Below are 15,595 nucleotides of genomic sequence, written 5' to 3'. Positions count from 1 at the left end.
CAACACACACACACTCTCACACACATAACACACACACACAGCACACTCTCACACACACACAACACGCACTCACACACACACAAACACATACAATGCACTTTCACACACGCACTCACACAACACACACACACATACTTTCACACACAACACACGCTCACACACACTCTCTCACACACACACACACACACAAACACATTCACACAACACATTCACACACACACACAGCACGCACTCACTCACGCACTCACACACAACACACACTCTCTCACACATAACACACACACACACACTCTCACACACACACACACACACACACACTCTCTCTCACACACAACACACACACACACACTCACACACAACACACACACTCTCTCACATACACACACACACACACACACACACACAAACTCTCACATACACACACACACACACACTCTCTCTCTCACACACAACACACACACACACACACACACTCTCTCTCTCTCACACACACTCACACACACTCACACACACACACACACACACACACACACACACACAAAACATTGCTGCTGTGGGGAAAAACAAGATCTAAGTAATGTGGGATAACAGAAAGAAAAGGAAAAAGAAGAAATACAAACAGGGCATTTAGAGTCTAAAGAATTGGAAAATAAAAAGGAAAAAAAGCAACATTCAGTCTGGGATGAACAGTCCAGTGACATTACCCGTACTTTAGGCTGAAATAACTCCACAAGAGGCCAGTATCCCATCACCAAGTCACCCTTTATTTACACATGAACAGTTCCCTGACTACTGTACTACCTCATCCAGTGTCAGGCACCATCTTTTCCTTTTTTATCTGATTGGACCAGGTTAACAGCCCTGATCAGGGAACTCATGTTCTATGAGGCCCAGCTGGCTGATCTGCTCACAATCACCAAATCACCCTTCCGCCATGCAACCTCCACCCCCAGCCTAAACCCCCAACTCCAGGCTAGTCCTCATTTCTTGGACAGCCTCCCTGGGGCATTTTAGCACTGGGTCAGGTTCCTCCCAACTCGGTTGGCAACGCATCAAGAGCGCCTCAGGAGAATTCTACTCTTCCAGCGGCAAAGACATCGAGGTGGCTCCATTTACCATGACCACCTGGTTCTTAGGGGCCTTGGCCAATTCTTGATGGAGACAGTGAGCCCTTGGGTTCTGGCAGCATTTGCAGTGGTTCTGAGGGGCAGAGAACATTTTGCTCCCACATCGTTTGTGAGAATGTGCGGCTTTCATACGGTCCATGTGCTTGCTCAGGATCTTCGCACCTTCCTGAACTTTATGTGTCACAGTTCTGACCTCGCTTTGACCATGCTTTACCCCTGTGGGGCCGTCTCCACAATTCTTACAAACTTTGTTCCTTGCATTCCTAAAGCCGTTTCACCCTCTTTCGCCACCCAAAGGATTTCTGGGTATTCAATTAGGTCTTTGCTCAGGCAGCTATTTTCTATTCAAAAAATGTTCAGCCAATCAAAGTGAATCTCTCACAACCAATTTTGTCCCATCAATCTTGGGCCTGAGCCGAAACTATAATCACTCTAACTAAACCAACTGCTTTTCAAAAGAGACCAGAATCAAAGTTGTACTCTTACACAGAAACGTGGTTGAGGTAAGGGCTGGACTGACAAGTTAACATTCTGGAGAAATACAGGTGAGACAGAGGAGAGTGCACCAGGGTGGTGGTGTATCTCTATTAATTAAGGAGTCAATTACTGCAATAAGGAATGATGATATCTTGGAAGAGTCCTCAAATGATGCTTTGTGGGTAGAACTTAGAAATACTACTTTACTGGGAATGTATCATAGGCCCCCAGAGTCAGCAGGAAATAGAGGAGCAAACATGTGGAAAATTCACAGGGATGTGTTAGATTAATAACTATACTAGGGGATCTCAACTTTCCCAAGATAAATTGGCGTAGTCAGCATGTTAAGGGTTTAGAGGATCTGGATTTCCTGAAATGTATCCAGAGGAGTTTTTTGTATCAATGCGTAGAAGGCCCAATAAGGGTCAGTGCAGCATTGGATCTGGTATTGGGGAATGAAGCTGGGCAGGTGTTTGATATGGCAGTGGGGAAACATTTAGTCAATAGTGACCACAACATGGTACAGTTTTGTACAAATTTGTTCTGAACAAGGGTAAAAATAGCCTGCAAAAGAGGCCTTGGATTGGGGGAAGGCAGATTTTATTAAAATAATGCAGGATCTGGCCACAGTAGACTGGGAACAGCTCCTTACAGTGAAGTCTCCAGTGGAGAAATGGGGGTGGGGGCATGCAGAAAGAACTGGGGAGAGTACGGGTCCAACATGTACCCTTGAGAGGGAAATGCAGGAAAAATAGGTTCAGAGAACTATGGATGTCTAGGACAATTCAGGACTGGATAAAGAAGAGTAAGGCTCTTAGCAAGTCTAGAAGGAGAAATTCAGCAGTGGCCATAGAGGAATAGATAAAACTTAAGAAAGCAATTAGAAGTGCTAAAAGAGGCATGAGAAAGGACTTGCAAACAGCAGAGTCTTGGGGTAAATAGGCGGGGCTTTAATGTCAGGGGCGGAGCTCTGATGGTGGGGGCGGTGCCCGATTAAGGGGGCGTCACCATGCACAGGGGGCGGAGCCCGTGTGCATGGGGCGGTCACCAAGCGCAAGAGGGCTGCAGTTAGCAGTCAGCAGGGCCAGGGGCGGGGCGCATCTGCAGGGGACGGGGCCGTACTGCACGGGCTGTGCCCGGGTGAAGGGGGCGGGGCACGGGCTCGGGGGGGCGGGGTCTATATACAGTGGGTGGAGCCCTACCGCAAGGGTAGCGCTCGGTGGGCATGGGGCGGGGCTTGCGGCGCGCTGCCGGTGTGACGGTTAGAGAGTGCGGTCGTGGCGGTGATGCCGAGCGGTGTGACGGGTGCTGTGCCGCCGGGGGAGCCGCTGTCGGTGTCGCGGTTCCGGGCCTGCGCGGCTCGCTGCTGCCTCCTGGCCGTGGCCGTGGGGACGGCGCTGGGCGGAGTGGCGTTCTGGTCGTGCCGGCGCCTTCTGCTGCGCTGGCTGGAGGGTCAGCAGTTCCGGGCCGGCCTGCTCCTCTTCAGCCTGGCTTTCATTCTCATCTCCTTCCCCTGGACCTGGGGATACACGCTGCTCAGCTTGGCACCGGGATACCTGTATGGCTTCCAGCGGGGGCTGGCGGTGCTGGTCTTTGGGGTGGCGGTGGGCACCCTGGCAGCTCATCTGGTGACCCAGCGCTGGCTGCTGGCACCCATGGGTGCCCTGGTCAGAGGGAATGCCAAGCTCAGCGCCATCATCCGAGTGCTGGATGGTACCAATGGGCTTAAGGTGGTCTTCCTGGCGAGGCTGACGCCCATCCCCTTTGGACTCCAGAACGCAGTCTTTGCTGTAAGTTGGCACTTGCGAGTTCTTTCTTGCCTCCTGTTCCTGTGTCTGTGAACTCCTCCACCCCACAACCCTTGGAGATCTGTACATCTCTAGCTTCGTGCCTGATCCTCTCTTCCTTTTCCCTGTCTTTTTGTTGTCGTTGGCCTTAGATTGGTCAGCTGGCTCATAATGCAGAGGGGTGCCAACATCTCAGGCTCGCTTACCTGTCCCAGCTTAAGTCCCATTGAAAGCTCAATTTTTTTCTACCTCACCACCTGTCATCTCTCAAATGAGAAACAGTCTCCAGTTCTCTGGGACTATGGCCTCTTTCACTGTGGATTCCTTGCTGAGCTTTTGAGATTCCTGCTTAAGCCTTTCTCTTCCTTAAGAGCTCCCTAAAACCGGCGTTTTTGGCAAAGTCTTGATTCATCTGTCTTTGGTATCAAACTCTGTCCTATTAGACTACTAGTTTTGAAACATGCAACTGTTGTTAAAATAAGTGCTGTATGAAGATATGAGTAGTCTTGGAAACTGATTCAATGAAAACCACAGAAGAATCGGGAACAGAAGTAAGTTGTTTGGTTTCTCAGGCCTGCTCCATTATTAGAAAAGGTTATTACTTATCTCTTCCAGCCAAATCCTTGATTTTCTTGAAGACCGAAAGTCTGTCCAACTTAGCCTTAGTTCTATGACTCAGCTGCTGTGACTGTCTGGGATAGAGAATTTCAAAGATTAACAGCTCTCCTTAACTCACTGTTCACTGGGAGACTCTAATTCTGAAATTGCTTTTTCCCAGTACCAGATTACCCTACAAGAGGACACATGCTGTCACTGTTTACCCAGTCAAGATCACTGTTCCAATGAGATCACCCTCATTTTTCTAAATTCCAATGAGAATAGAGTGGTGTTGCTCAGTCTTTAATTGTAGGGCGAGCGTTTCATGTCAGCAATGAATTGAATTGAATTAGCTTTATTGTCACATATGCTCAAATGAGTGCAGTGAAAAGTTTAGAAGTCACCACTTATGGCACCATCCTGGGTACAAAGTACTTAGGTACGATAATTCAGTAGAAGTTCTTAGGAAAATTAATTAGAAAATAAAGAAATAAGAAGTCCAGTATTACAGATCATAAGAATAAATTTTAAAATAGAGAAATAAGAAGTTCAGAACAACAGTCCTTCCAACCCAGTCCATGCTGGCACCTAGCCTCCTGTCCTTACTGGGCTTCACCTCGAGGTTCTTGAGGCCAGGAGACAACTCTAGAATCTCCTCAAGGCCAGAAGTCCATGTTCGGGTCACACCAGACCAAAAGACCACCATGTCAGGCTGGAAGACCACCATGCTGAAAGGATGCTCTCTGATGAAGGGTCTAGGCCCGAAACGTCAGCTTTTGTGCTCCTGAGATGCTGCTTGGCCTGCTGTATTCATCCAGCTTCACACTTTGTTATCTTGGATTCTCCAGCATCTGCAGTTCCCATTATCTCTGAAAGGATGCCTCGCTGGGTCCACACTAAGATCAAGAGTCCAAGTCTGCACTGAGACTGGGAGTTCAGGACGCCACCTAGAAGAAAGAAGAGAGAAAAAAACATGAAAGAGAGAGAGAAAAAAAGAAATGAATGGAGCAGATAAGCTCTGGCTGAAATGTCCTACTTCACCACCATCTTGGATTGATGAACCTTCTTTGAACTGCAAAGATATGTTCTCCCCTCCTTAAAAGGGAGAAAGTAAGCAGCACTCTATGGTGTAGTCTCTCAAATGCCCTACATGGTTGAAACAAGACTTGCCTACTTTTATAATCTATCTTCCTAGAATTAAAGAATAACATTTTATTTGCCAAACTAAATCCTTGCAGTACCTACCCACTAGCATTTTGTGATTCATGCCCTGTGATTCAGGATCATTTAAACATTAGAGATCAATGCATCTTCATTCAAACCAGCGTTTAACTTGGAATTAGGAACGTAGGATTTACGAATGGGAGTAGGCAACTCAGCCATTCAAACCCACTCTGCCATTTAACATGATCATTGATGATCTTATCTGGTCTCAACTCCACTTTCCTGCCCGCTCCCTGTAGCTCTTTATCCTGCTTTTCACCAGAAACATACTCATTTCATTCTTGAATCTGTTGATTGATTCTGCCTCCACCGCACTCTGAGGCAGTGAATTCCATAGATTCGCAATCCTCTAAAAGAAGTAGTTTCTCCTCATCTCAGTTTTGAACTGACCTCCTCCCACTCTATATCGAGACTTGTTTGAGATTGTCCCACAAGGGGGAACATCTGTTCAATGTCCATCCTATCAATCCCAATTAGCATTTTATATAGCTCAGTCAGACCCCCCTCCTCAGTCTTCTGAACTCCAGCGAGTACAAGCCCGAGCTATTCAGCTGTTGCTCTATAGCAGCCCTTTCATCCCTGGAATCAATCTGGTGAACTGCCTGTGAACTGCTTCCAGTGCCACCAAGTCCTTCCTCATGTACAGAAACCGAAACTGGACACGATACTCCAGCTGTGGTCCCATCAATGCCTTATATAATTGTAACAACACTTCTTTACTTTTATAATCCTGTCCTTTTGCAGTGAATGCCAGGATTGTATTTGCTTTCTTTATTATATGCTGCACCTACGTATCCACTTTCTATGATTCATGTACTGATTGCTCTGCATTGACACACCTTCAATCTGTTTCCCATTTAAATAATTTGCCTTTTTATTGTTACAACCTCACACTCAGAGTCATGCAGCATGGAAACAGACCCTTTAGCCCAACTCTGACCCATTCCCCTACCCTATTGATATCCATCTGTAAATTCTTTCTCTCTCATCACTGCCTGCTTCCCCACCTATTTATGGTATCATCCACAAATGTTGCTATGTTACCTTCTGTCCCTGCTTGCATTTCATTTATATAGATGTAAGTAGTTGAGGTCTGAGAACTGAACCCTGTGGTATTCCACTAGTTGCAGTTTGCTATCCAGAGAAAGACCCATTTATCCCAACCCTCTGCTTTCTATTGTCAGCCCACCCTGCTTCCTACCCAACACTCTACTCCTAACCGCCTTGGAGTCTAACCTTCTGGATGGGTCTTTTATGCGGTACATTGTCAAATGCCTTCTGGAACTCCCCATTATCCACCTTCCGCAGGATTCCCACACACAGTTCCTATTGACACTGCAGGAACAACTGTTTGGCCGTTAGAAAATCCGAGTGTTTGGTCACCTCAAACCTCGCACTTGAACTGGAGGAGTGCTGCACTGTCAGAAGTGCCATTTGCAAAGGAGGCTATTATGATATTCTTAGTTTTAGCATGTAACTGATCTCGGGGGTCACCGAAGTCACTGCTGCCACCTTTGAAATTCTACACCCTTCTGAAACCCAACTGCATGTAGCAAGTAGGTATCTGGAGACTTACTCATCTGCCTCGAGCTTAGATGAGTACATAGCTTTGGCTGCTTCTAGCAAAACCATCTTGTGTTCCTTGACTTCATGCTTACTATAAGCTCTACAATGCAGTAGGCGTGACCACAGAGACCAAACCAGGATGTGTTGTTGCCCATTGCGGAACTCAGCTGGAGAACAGCAGCACCAGGCTCTGTTTCAGAGTGGCAGCTTGGTGTAGAGAACAACCAGCAACTTTTATCTCACTTAGCAGTGCAGAAGGCAAGGAGGCAACTTATAGCTATAGGAGCACTGACATTCACCAGGCTTGAATTGGGATTCCATTTAGTTCATCCGCAGAATAAAACGGTGACTTTTCCCTTCAGCTATGGATCTGATCATCGTACCCACAGCTGGTGTATGCACCTTGTCCTGGACCAACATTAGTACCAAAACAACTGTAATACATTGATCTCTGCCATGGCCACACACTCCTGGATGGATATACTAAGACGGTCGTGCATCAAAGGACACATGAAGCACAAAGAAATGTCACTGAGTTGTCCCATATCCTGAGGCTGCTGCTGATGCAACTTACACCCTCACTATCTCTGGAGCAATGCAGAACACTGTGAGCATTCACTGCATTCATGCCCTACAAAAGTATCCTCACTGGTGGCACTGCCATTCCTCCAGACTGTGAACATTTAAGCTGATCCCTGCACTTGGCTCCACACTTGTGAGATTTGTGAGAGGCCATAGGCGTGGAGCAGGTGGAGGTTTAACACACCTTTTAGCATCGCCTGTGAAGAAGCTGCCGAGGTGCCTGTCTGTCACTCCATCTCCTTATGGCTGGCATTACCATTTCTCCTTGAGAAGAATGGACACTGAGGGAGGATTGAGGTGCCTCGTGCCATTTTCCTTGCCAAGGACACTCAGTGTCTCAGTTCTTCCTGCTAGACCTGAGTCTCCACAGCAGCCGATTCTGTTTCTTTGAGGAGAGCCAAGTGACCGGGTTCCAGGGCTACTGCAGGCCGCCCTCCATCTTCATACCAGCCTGATGCTCCCCTGTCCCCCTCAAGCTGCAGCCTGATCCTATCAGTTATGGCCAAGTGCAGGAACACATCTGCCTGGCACACAGCAGCTACCTCAGGCTCCCCTCCCTTCACTGACATCACATGTTGGTGATGCGCCCACCCAACTGTGAGCTTAAGCTGGCTAATGTCCACACCATGGTGACTGTCTCTGTTGGAGAGTAAAGGTAAACATGGTGTTGATGTTTCCTCTGCGGGTTCACAGGTTTCCTCCTCAGACATACTGGTGCAGAGGGTCTCAGGCTGTGGCCTCTTCAACCAGAGCTGGTGCTGGCAGCCACTAGTGCCTACAGGAGAGAGAAGGGAGAATTAGTTGGTGAAGATGCAGAGTATGTCATACACATTGAGGTGAGCGCCTTTATGCGCATCTGAAAGGAAAAGAGCACTATATGTTGCTCACGGGGCTTTGGGGCAATTGCTGTCTCTTATCGTGAGAGGAATAGTTCCCATTCTTTTCTGTTGGTCCTTCCTCAGAGGAGGTGAGGATCTTTATGTCTGGCACCATCTCTGCTAGTCCTGGCCCCCTCAGTGTGGTTGTGGGCTACAATGAGAGAGAGAAGGTTTGAATTTGCTGCCAGTAAGGATGTATAACTATGCCACAGTCAGTGAGTAGGAGGTGCAGTGCCTCAAAGCTTGAGAGTATGAGGTAGGTCTGAACCCCAGAGTGCATATGATGTGTCTGATGCAGTCTCTGCGTTTTGTGAGATCCCTGTGCAGAGGGAGAGTTAGACTATGTGAAGCTTCTGAGAGTATGAGTTGGCGTATAGAAGATGGTACCACTTAATATTCATTTCCTTTCACCACCAGTTCATGAAGGGCAATGATGTGGAGTCTGTCTGCTTTTTGAGCCCAGATCTCTCAGGTTCGATGGGATGGCCTCCTGGTATCATACCCCATGAAGAGGGCCTGTACTCTGACCCTCACTCTATGCGACGGTAGCTGTACCAGAGTACAGCAGAGTTCGTCAGAGAGTTCCTGTCACTTAGCGGGTATTTCTTGGGTGTTATCACTGCAGAAACTCCAGGCGAGTGAAGTGGTGCCCAGTTGCTGTTTAAATATGGAGCCAGAGCCTGTCTGTCAGGAAAGTATGGCCAGGGACGAGACCCAAAATCTCCATAGATGCTGCCAGACCTGCCAAGCTTTTCTAGCAATTTCTGTTTTAGTTTCTGATTTCCAGCATTCACAGTTCTTTCAGTTTTTGTCAAGCTTTAAAACAGAGAGCCACTCAGACATGGTAGCAACACTGTACTGGATTCTGAGCAAGTGGTTCACTTGTTATTATACAACTGTGATCTGCTCTGAAGTGGGTCAGGCAGGAAGTAAAGGTTGGTAGTGTAGCTTTGTCAGTATGAGCAAAAAAAAATCTTGGATCAGAAAATGTAGAATTCATTATGGGTGGAGGTAAGAAATAACAAGGGGAAGAAGTGACTGATAGACCTCCTCACAGCTGTATGGCAGGACAGAGATTAAATCAGGAAATATTGAGGGCACATAAAGGCAGTACACTAATTGTAGGTGACTTTAATCTCCATGTAGATTGAGAGAGTCAGATTGGAAAAGTTAGCCACAAGGAAAAATTCATAGTGTTCTCAAGACAGTTTCCTAGAATAATACCAGGAGTCAGGCTATTTCAGATCTGGTGATGTGTAATGGGGCAGGTTTAGTAAATGCTCTCAGTAAAAGATCTTGTAGGAAACAGTGAGCATAAATTTGTAGAATTTAGCATTCAGTTTTGAGATGAAGAAACTTCAGTTGAAAACAACCTGGTGAACTTAAATGAGGGTAATTACAAAAGAATGGAGAGGACCGAGGAAGGAGTTTAGCAGCAGCAAAGATGCTTGAGGAACAATGGCAAGTGTTTAAGAAAATAGTTCATTGCTTACATCAAATATATATCTCAGTGAGGAATAAAGATTCTAAGAAAATAAACCAGCCATGATGAACCAACTTAAAGGTGCATCAAATTGAAATAAAATACACCTGTTGTGGCAAAGATTAGTGGTAAGCTAGAGGATTAGGAAAGTTTTAAAAGTCAAGAAAACAACCATCAAAGAGAGAGAAGATTAACTTTGCAAGTAACATTAAGACAGACAGCAAGAGCTTCTTGAAGTAAATAAAAAGGAAGAGGGAAGCCAAAGTGAACATAGGTCCCTTCAAAATCGAGGCTGGGGTAACAATGTTGGGGAACCAGAAAATGACAGAAGAATTGAATAAATGCTTTGCATCAGTATTCACTGGAGAAGATGCTACTAATCATGGAGAAAGGGAAAATCATGAGGGGCATAAATAGAGTGAATAGCCGTGGTCCTCTTCCAGGGGCAGGAGTGCCCAAAACTAGACGGCATAGGTTTAAGGTGAGAAGGGAGAGATTTAAAAAGGACGTCATGGGCAATATTTTAATTCAGAGGGTGGTGCATGTGTGGAATGAGTTGCCAGAGGAAATAGTAGAGACAGATATAATTACAACATTTAAAACACATGAACAGGTACATGATTAGGAAAGATTTAGGGATATGTATCAAATGCAGACATGGGATTAGTTCAGTTTACGATGCATAGTTGTTATGGATGAGTTAGAATGAAGGGTAAGTTTGACTCTATGAAAGAAGAACAACAGTAGTTTGAGAAAAAGTATTAGGGAAATGAATGGGGCTAATGACCTGTAAGGTCTTGGGACCTGAAGGGGTACATCCCCAGATATAAAGTAGTGGCAGAGATGGTGGATGCACTTGTGGCAATTTTCCAAGAATCCTTAGATTCTGGAGAAGTCAGAGGGTTGGAAAACTGCCAGACTAACACCATTATTTCAAAAGGGATAGAAACAAAAAGCAGTAGGAGATGAGGATAATGAATGTAGTAAACCAAGTTAATCATTAACACATAAATAGGTGAGAAGGCAAGTGGTGAGGATGACACATAGAGTTGGCAGAAGGATAAAGGCAGGTTGAGAGGGCAAAAACTTGGCAGATGGAATATAATGTGGGAAATGAGAGCTTATGTACTTTGGCAGGTGGAATAGAGGAGCTGAATATTATTTAAATGGAGGAAGACTGTAGAAAGCTACAGAACAGAGGGGTTTGGCAGGCCTCATGCATGAATCACAAAATGCTAGTATTCAAGTTTGTAGGTAATTGGGAAGGCAAATGAAATGATTGTCTGATTTCAAAGAGAATGGAGTATGAAAGTAGACAAACAGGTGGCTGGAAGAACACAGCAAGCCGGGCAGCACCTGGAGAAAAGGAGCAGTCAATGTTTCAGGTATTACTGCTCCTTTCCTCTAGATGTTGCCTGGCTTGCTGTGCTCTTCCAGCCACCTGTTCTTTCACCTTGGATTACAGCATCTGTAGATTTTTTTTGTCTCCATAAAGGTAGGGAGATTTTGCCAAAACTATACAAACCACTGGTGTGGGGTACTGTGAACAGTTTTAGGCCCTTTATCTAAGGAAAGATATGAAGGCATTGAATGCAGTCCAAATAATTTTCACTTGGCTGATACCAGCTATGGAAGGACAATGAGGATAGCTTGAGTAAATTGAGCCTGTACTCATTGGAATTTAGAAGAATGAGAGGTGACCTTATTGAAATACACAAGGCTCTTGGGGAGCATGGCATTAAAAGGTCATTTCCCCATGTGGAAACATCTAGGACCAGAGGATATAATCTCAGCATAAGGGGTCACTCATACAAAACAGAGATGAGGAGGAATTCCTTCTGTCAGAGGACAGTGAATCTATGGAATTCAGTACTGCAGAGGGCTGTTGAGGCAGAGCTATTAAGTATATTCAATGCTTAGATAAATGGATTTTTAATCAGTAAGAGAATCAGGGGTTATAGGGAAAAGGCAGGAAACTGGAGTTGAAGATTATCAGATCAGCCATGATCTCATTGAATGGTAGAACAGATTGAATGGGCTGAATGGCCTACTTCTGCTCTTATGGTCTCATGGGACTGCAGTTTCAATAGCATAACATTGCACACATATTTAGGAAGGCAGCCCAGCTTAATTAGGCAAAGGAAAGAAAATGTAACCTCTTCAGGATAGCATTTAATTAGGAAATAATTTTGTATTGCATCATTCATCACGTCTGGATAGCCCAAAGCATTTCACCACATATTAAGTAATTTTGAAGTGTGGTCACATTGAGCCAAGGAATTAACCCTGGTTCAATGGAGAGTGTAGGAGGTCACACCAGGAACAGCACCAGGCATTCCTACAGATGGGATGTCAACCTGGTGAAGCTACCAAACAGGATTACTTGCATGTCAAACACTGTAAGCAACATATGATACACAGAACTGAGTGAACCAGCAGATCAGATCTCAGCTCTGCAGCCCTGCCACATCCAGTCATGAATGGTGGTGGATAATTAGACAACCCACTGGAGGAGGAGGCTTCACAAATATCCCCATCCTGAATGATGGAAGAGCCCAGCATATTGGTGCAAAAGCTAAGGCTGAAGCATTCGCAGCAATCTTCAGCCAGAAATGCTGATTAGATAATCCATCTCTGCCTCCTGCAGTGGTGCACGGCATCCGAGATACCAGCCTTCGGTGAATTCGGTTTACTCCACATGATAATGGTTGGACACATTGGATACAACAAAGGTTATGGACCCTCACAACATTCTGGCAATATTACTGAAAACCTAAGTTCCAGAACTTGCTGCTCCCATGGCCAAGCTGTTCCAGAACAGTTACAACGCTGGTATCTAGCTGACAATGTGGAAAATTTCCCAGGTATGTCCTGTACACAAAAAGCAGGACAAATCCAATCACCCCATCTGAGAGCTCTCGGACTCCATCGACACAAGGACTATGTGGTGGGCACTGTTGCCGATATTGTCATGGACAGATGCATCTGCAACCAGAGAATTGATAAGGAAGAGGCCAAATAAGTTTTCTCCTCTTGTTACCTCCCTCACCTCCTGCTACAGACCAGTGTAGCAGCTTTGTTCTTTAAGATCCAACCAGCTCAATCAGTAATGCTGTCGTCAAGCCACTATCGTGCTGGATATTGCAATCCCCTACCCAAATTTGCCATACTCAGCGCTTCCTCCAAGTTTTGAACATCATGTGTTGCTTATCATGGAGGAGTACTGATTCATCAACTGAGGGCAGATGGTACCTGGTAATCAACAATTCCTTATCCATGTTTAACCTGATACCATGAGAGTCAGAACTCCCTGGGCAACAACCTTCTGTCTGTGCACCACTGTGCCATCACCTCTGTGTCTAAACTGCCGATGGAACATGACATGTCCAGGGATGGTGGTGATGGTGGTGTCCAAAGCATTGTCTGTATGATACGATTCTGTGAATATAACTATGTCAGACTTGTACTTGACTAGTCTGTGAGACAGTTTGCTCAATTTTAACAGACACAGCGCAATTTTAGCCCTCAGATGTTAGTAAGGAGGACAGTGCAGGGTCGACAGGGCTGTTTTTGCTGTTGTCTTTTCTGATGCCTGTTGGGTCTGTCCAGTTTCATTTCTTTATTGAGATTTCGTAGCGATTGACACAACTGAGTGGCTTGCATTTCAGAGGGCAGTCGAGAGTTAACCACATTTCTGTGCATCTGGACTCATGTAGGCCAGGTGAGGATCTCATATTTCCTTCCCTGAAGGACATGAGTGAGTCACATGGGTGTTTCTGACAATTGATGATGTTTTCATGGCTTCAGTAGATTTTTAGTTCCCAAGTTTTTTTAAAAATTCAAATTCCAGCATCTGTTGGGACAGGAGTTGAACCCCAGTCCTCAGATAATTAGCTGAACTTCTTGACTAATAGGCTACCGATAATACCACTGGGCAATCAACTCCCCTATTATCAGACTTGGAAATATATCGTTGTTCTTCCAAAGCCACTGGGTCAAAATCCTGGAATTCACTCTAAGGGCCTTGTGTAGGACACAATCGGTGTATCACACCAATTGCAATGGTTCAAGAAGGCAGCTCCCACCACCTTCTCAAGGTCAGCCAGTAAACATTGGCCAGCCAGCAATGGCCACATCCCTTGGTTTTGAAATGTTTGTCAGCTTCAATCCAGTGGTGGCACACTCTCCTGTCAATTAGAAAGATATGGCTGTTTTGTTTCAAAAGGTTCAGCACAATCCCTGCTAGTATTCCACTGCATTGCTAAGGGAGAGTTTCACTTTGAGGCATTGTCTGTTAGAAGAGCAGTGATATCAGTTTAGGAAGATGTACAATAACCCCTTGGGTATCATTTGAAGAATTTTACTGATGTCTTGGTTAATATTCCTCTGTCAGCCTAATATGGATTAAATCATCCATTAATTTCCAGCATGATTTATTTAGTATCTAACCATGTGCTGTACCTATCATGGGAATGTTTAATGGGGATAGTGTAGCGAGAGCTTTACAGTGTATATTTAACCCTGCGCTGTGTCTGTCCTGGGAGTGTTTCATTGGGACAATGAGGAGGGAACTTTGCTTTTGAGCTTTAATTTCAGTTTTAAAGAGTAGGATATCTATCTTTCTTTAAGAGTGGTGAAAGCTTTATTCTCTATGTACTCTTGCGCTGTGTCTGTTCTGAAAGTCTTTCATGGGGGCAATATAGAAGGAACTTTACTTTTAGTTTAATAGTGGGAGCTTCACACTATCAAACCTGTGCTGTACTTGCCCTTGTGAGTGTTTGCTGGAGACAGTGTTAAGAGAGATTTGTTTTCAACTTGAATAAGTAGAGGGCAGATTTACTCTGTTTAAAAGAGAGCGGAAGCTTTATTATCTAATCCTGTGCTCTCCCTGTTCTGGGAGCTTTGAAGGGTACATTGTAGGGGAGTTTTAGACTGTATCTAACCTAATGCTGTCCTTGTCAAAAAGACTTCCAGTGTAAGAAGGTAAAGAAAGCTTTCTTTTCAGTTTAAAAAAGTATAGAGAGCTTTAATCTGACTCTAACCCTGCGTTGTCCCTATTTTGAGAGTGTCTGGGAGTTGAAGGACCTTTACTTCGTTTTAAAAGCATAGAGGAAGCATTATTTTGTAGCTGACCCAGTGTGATGGGGGGTGTTTGGCATAGATACTGTAATAGGAACTTTACTTTCAGTTTAAAAGAGTAGAGGGAGATATACATAATATTTAACCCTTTGCTATATCTGTCCTGAGAATGGTTGAAGGGGACAGTGTTGAGGAAGATTTACTTTCAGTTTATTTTTTGATTAAAAAGATAGAGAGCTTTACTCCATATCTAACCCTCTGCTGTTTTTATCCTGGGAGTGTTTGATCAGGACAGCGTAGGGGTAGCAGTACTTTTGGTTTAAAGGTATAGACAATGCCTAACTCTGGATCTAACTCCATGCTGTCCCTGTCCTGGGAGTGTTTGATCAGGACAGTGTTGTAGGAGCTTTACTCCATATCTAACCCCTGTGCTGCATGTGTCCTGGAAGTGTTCAATGAGGACTGTGCTGAGGGAGCTTTACTCGTATCTAACCCTCTGCTGTACCTGTTCTGGGAGAGTTTAATAGGGACAGTCCTGGGGGCTCTTTACTTATAGTTTACTTTTATTTTAAAGAGTAAAGGAGATTTTACTTTTAGGTTAAAAGTGTGGAAGAATTTGTACGAGTGTTTATTGGGGACAGTGTTGAGGAACCTTTACTCTCTGTTTAATCCCATGCTGTTGGTCATTGCAAGCCTTGACTTTAATTAGTCACTGAATTAGGGATGGGCCTTTTTCTAATGCACTTTCCCACTTGGACACTGTGGGTGAACTGCTGTGACTAATTGTCATCTCGG

The 15,595-nt window shown here is 45.0% G+C and overlaps 1 protein-coding gene across 2 annotated transcripts in view; it reads left to right on the top strand.

Moving 5' to 3' along the window:
* The first annotated feature begins 2,804 nt into the window (after positions 1 to 2,804).
* LOC125460093 (transmembrane protein 64-like) overlaps positions 2,805 to 15,595 on the top strand; it is a 28,527-nt gene continuing 15,736 nt past the window's right edge. For both annotated transcript variants that reach the window (XM_048547196.2, XM_048547197.2), the window contains exon 1: positions 2,805 to 3,394. In XM_048547196.2, the coding sequence (XP_048403153.2) occupies positions 2,891 to 3,394 (504 nt within the window). In that variant the 5' untranslated portion in view covers positions 2,805 to 2,890. The remainder of the gene's footprint in view (positions 3,395 to 15,595) is intronic.

The sequence above is a fragment of the Stegostoma tigrinum genome, chromosome 16 (genome assembly GCF_030684315.1).
Source record: "Stegostoma tigrinum isolate sSteTig4 chromosome 16, sSteTig4.hap1, whole genome shotgun sequence".
In the NCBI taxonomy this organism is placed as follows: domain Eukaryota; kingdom Metazoa; phylum Chordata; class Chondrichthyes; order Orectolobiformes; family Stegostomatidae; genus Stegostoma; species Stegostoma tigrinum.
This window is presented reverse-complemented; position numbering and strand designations above follow the sequence as displayed.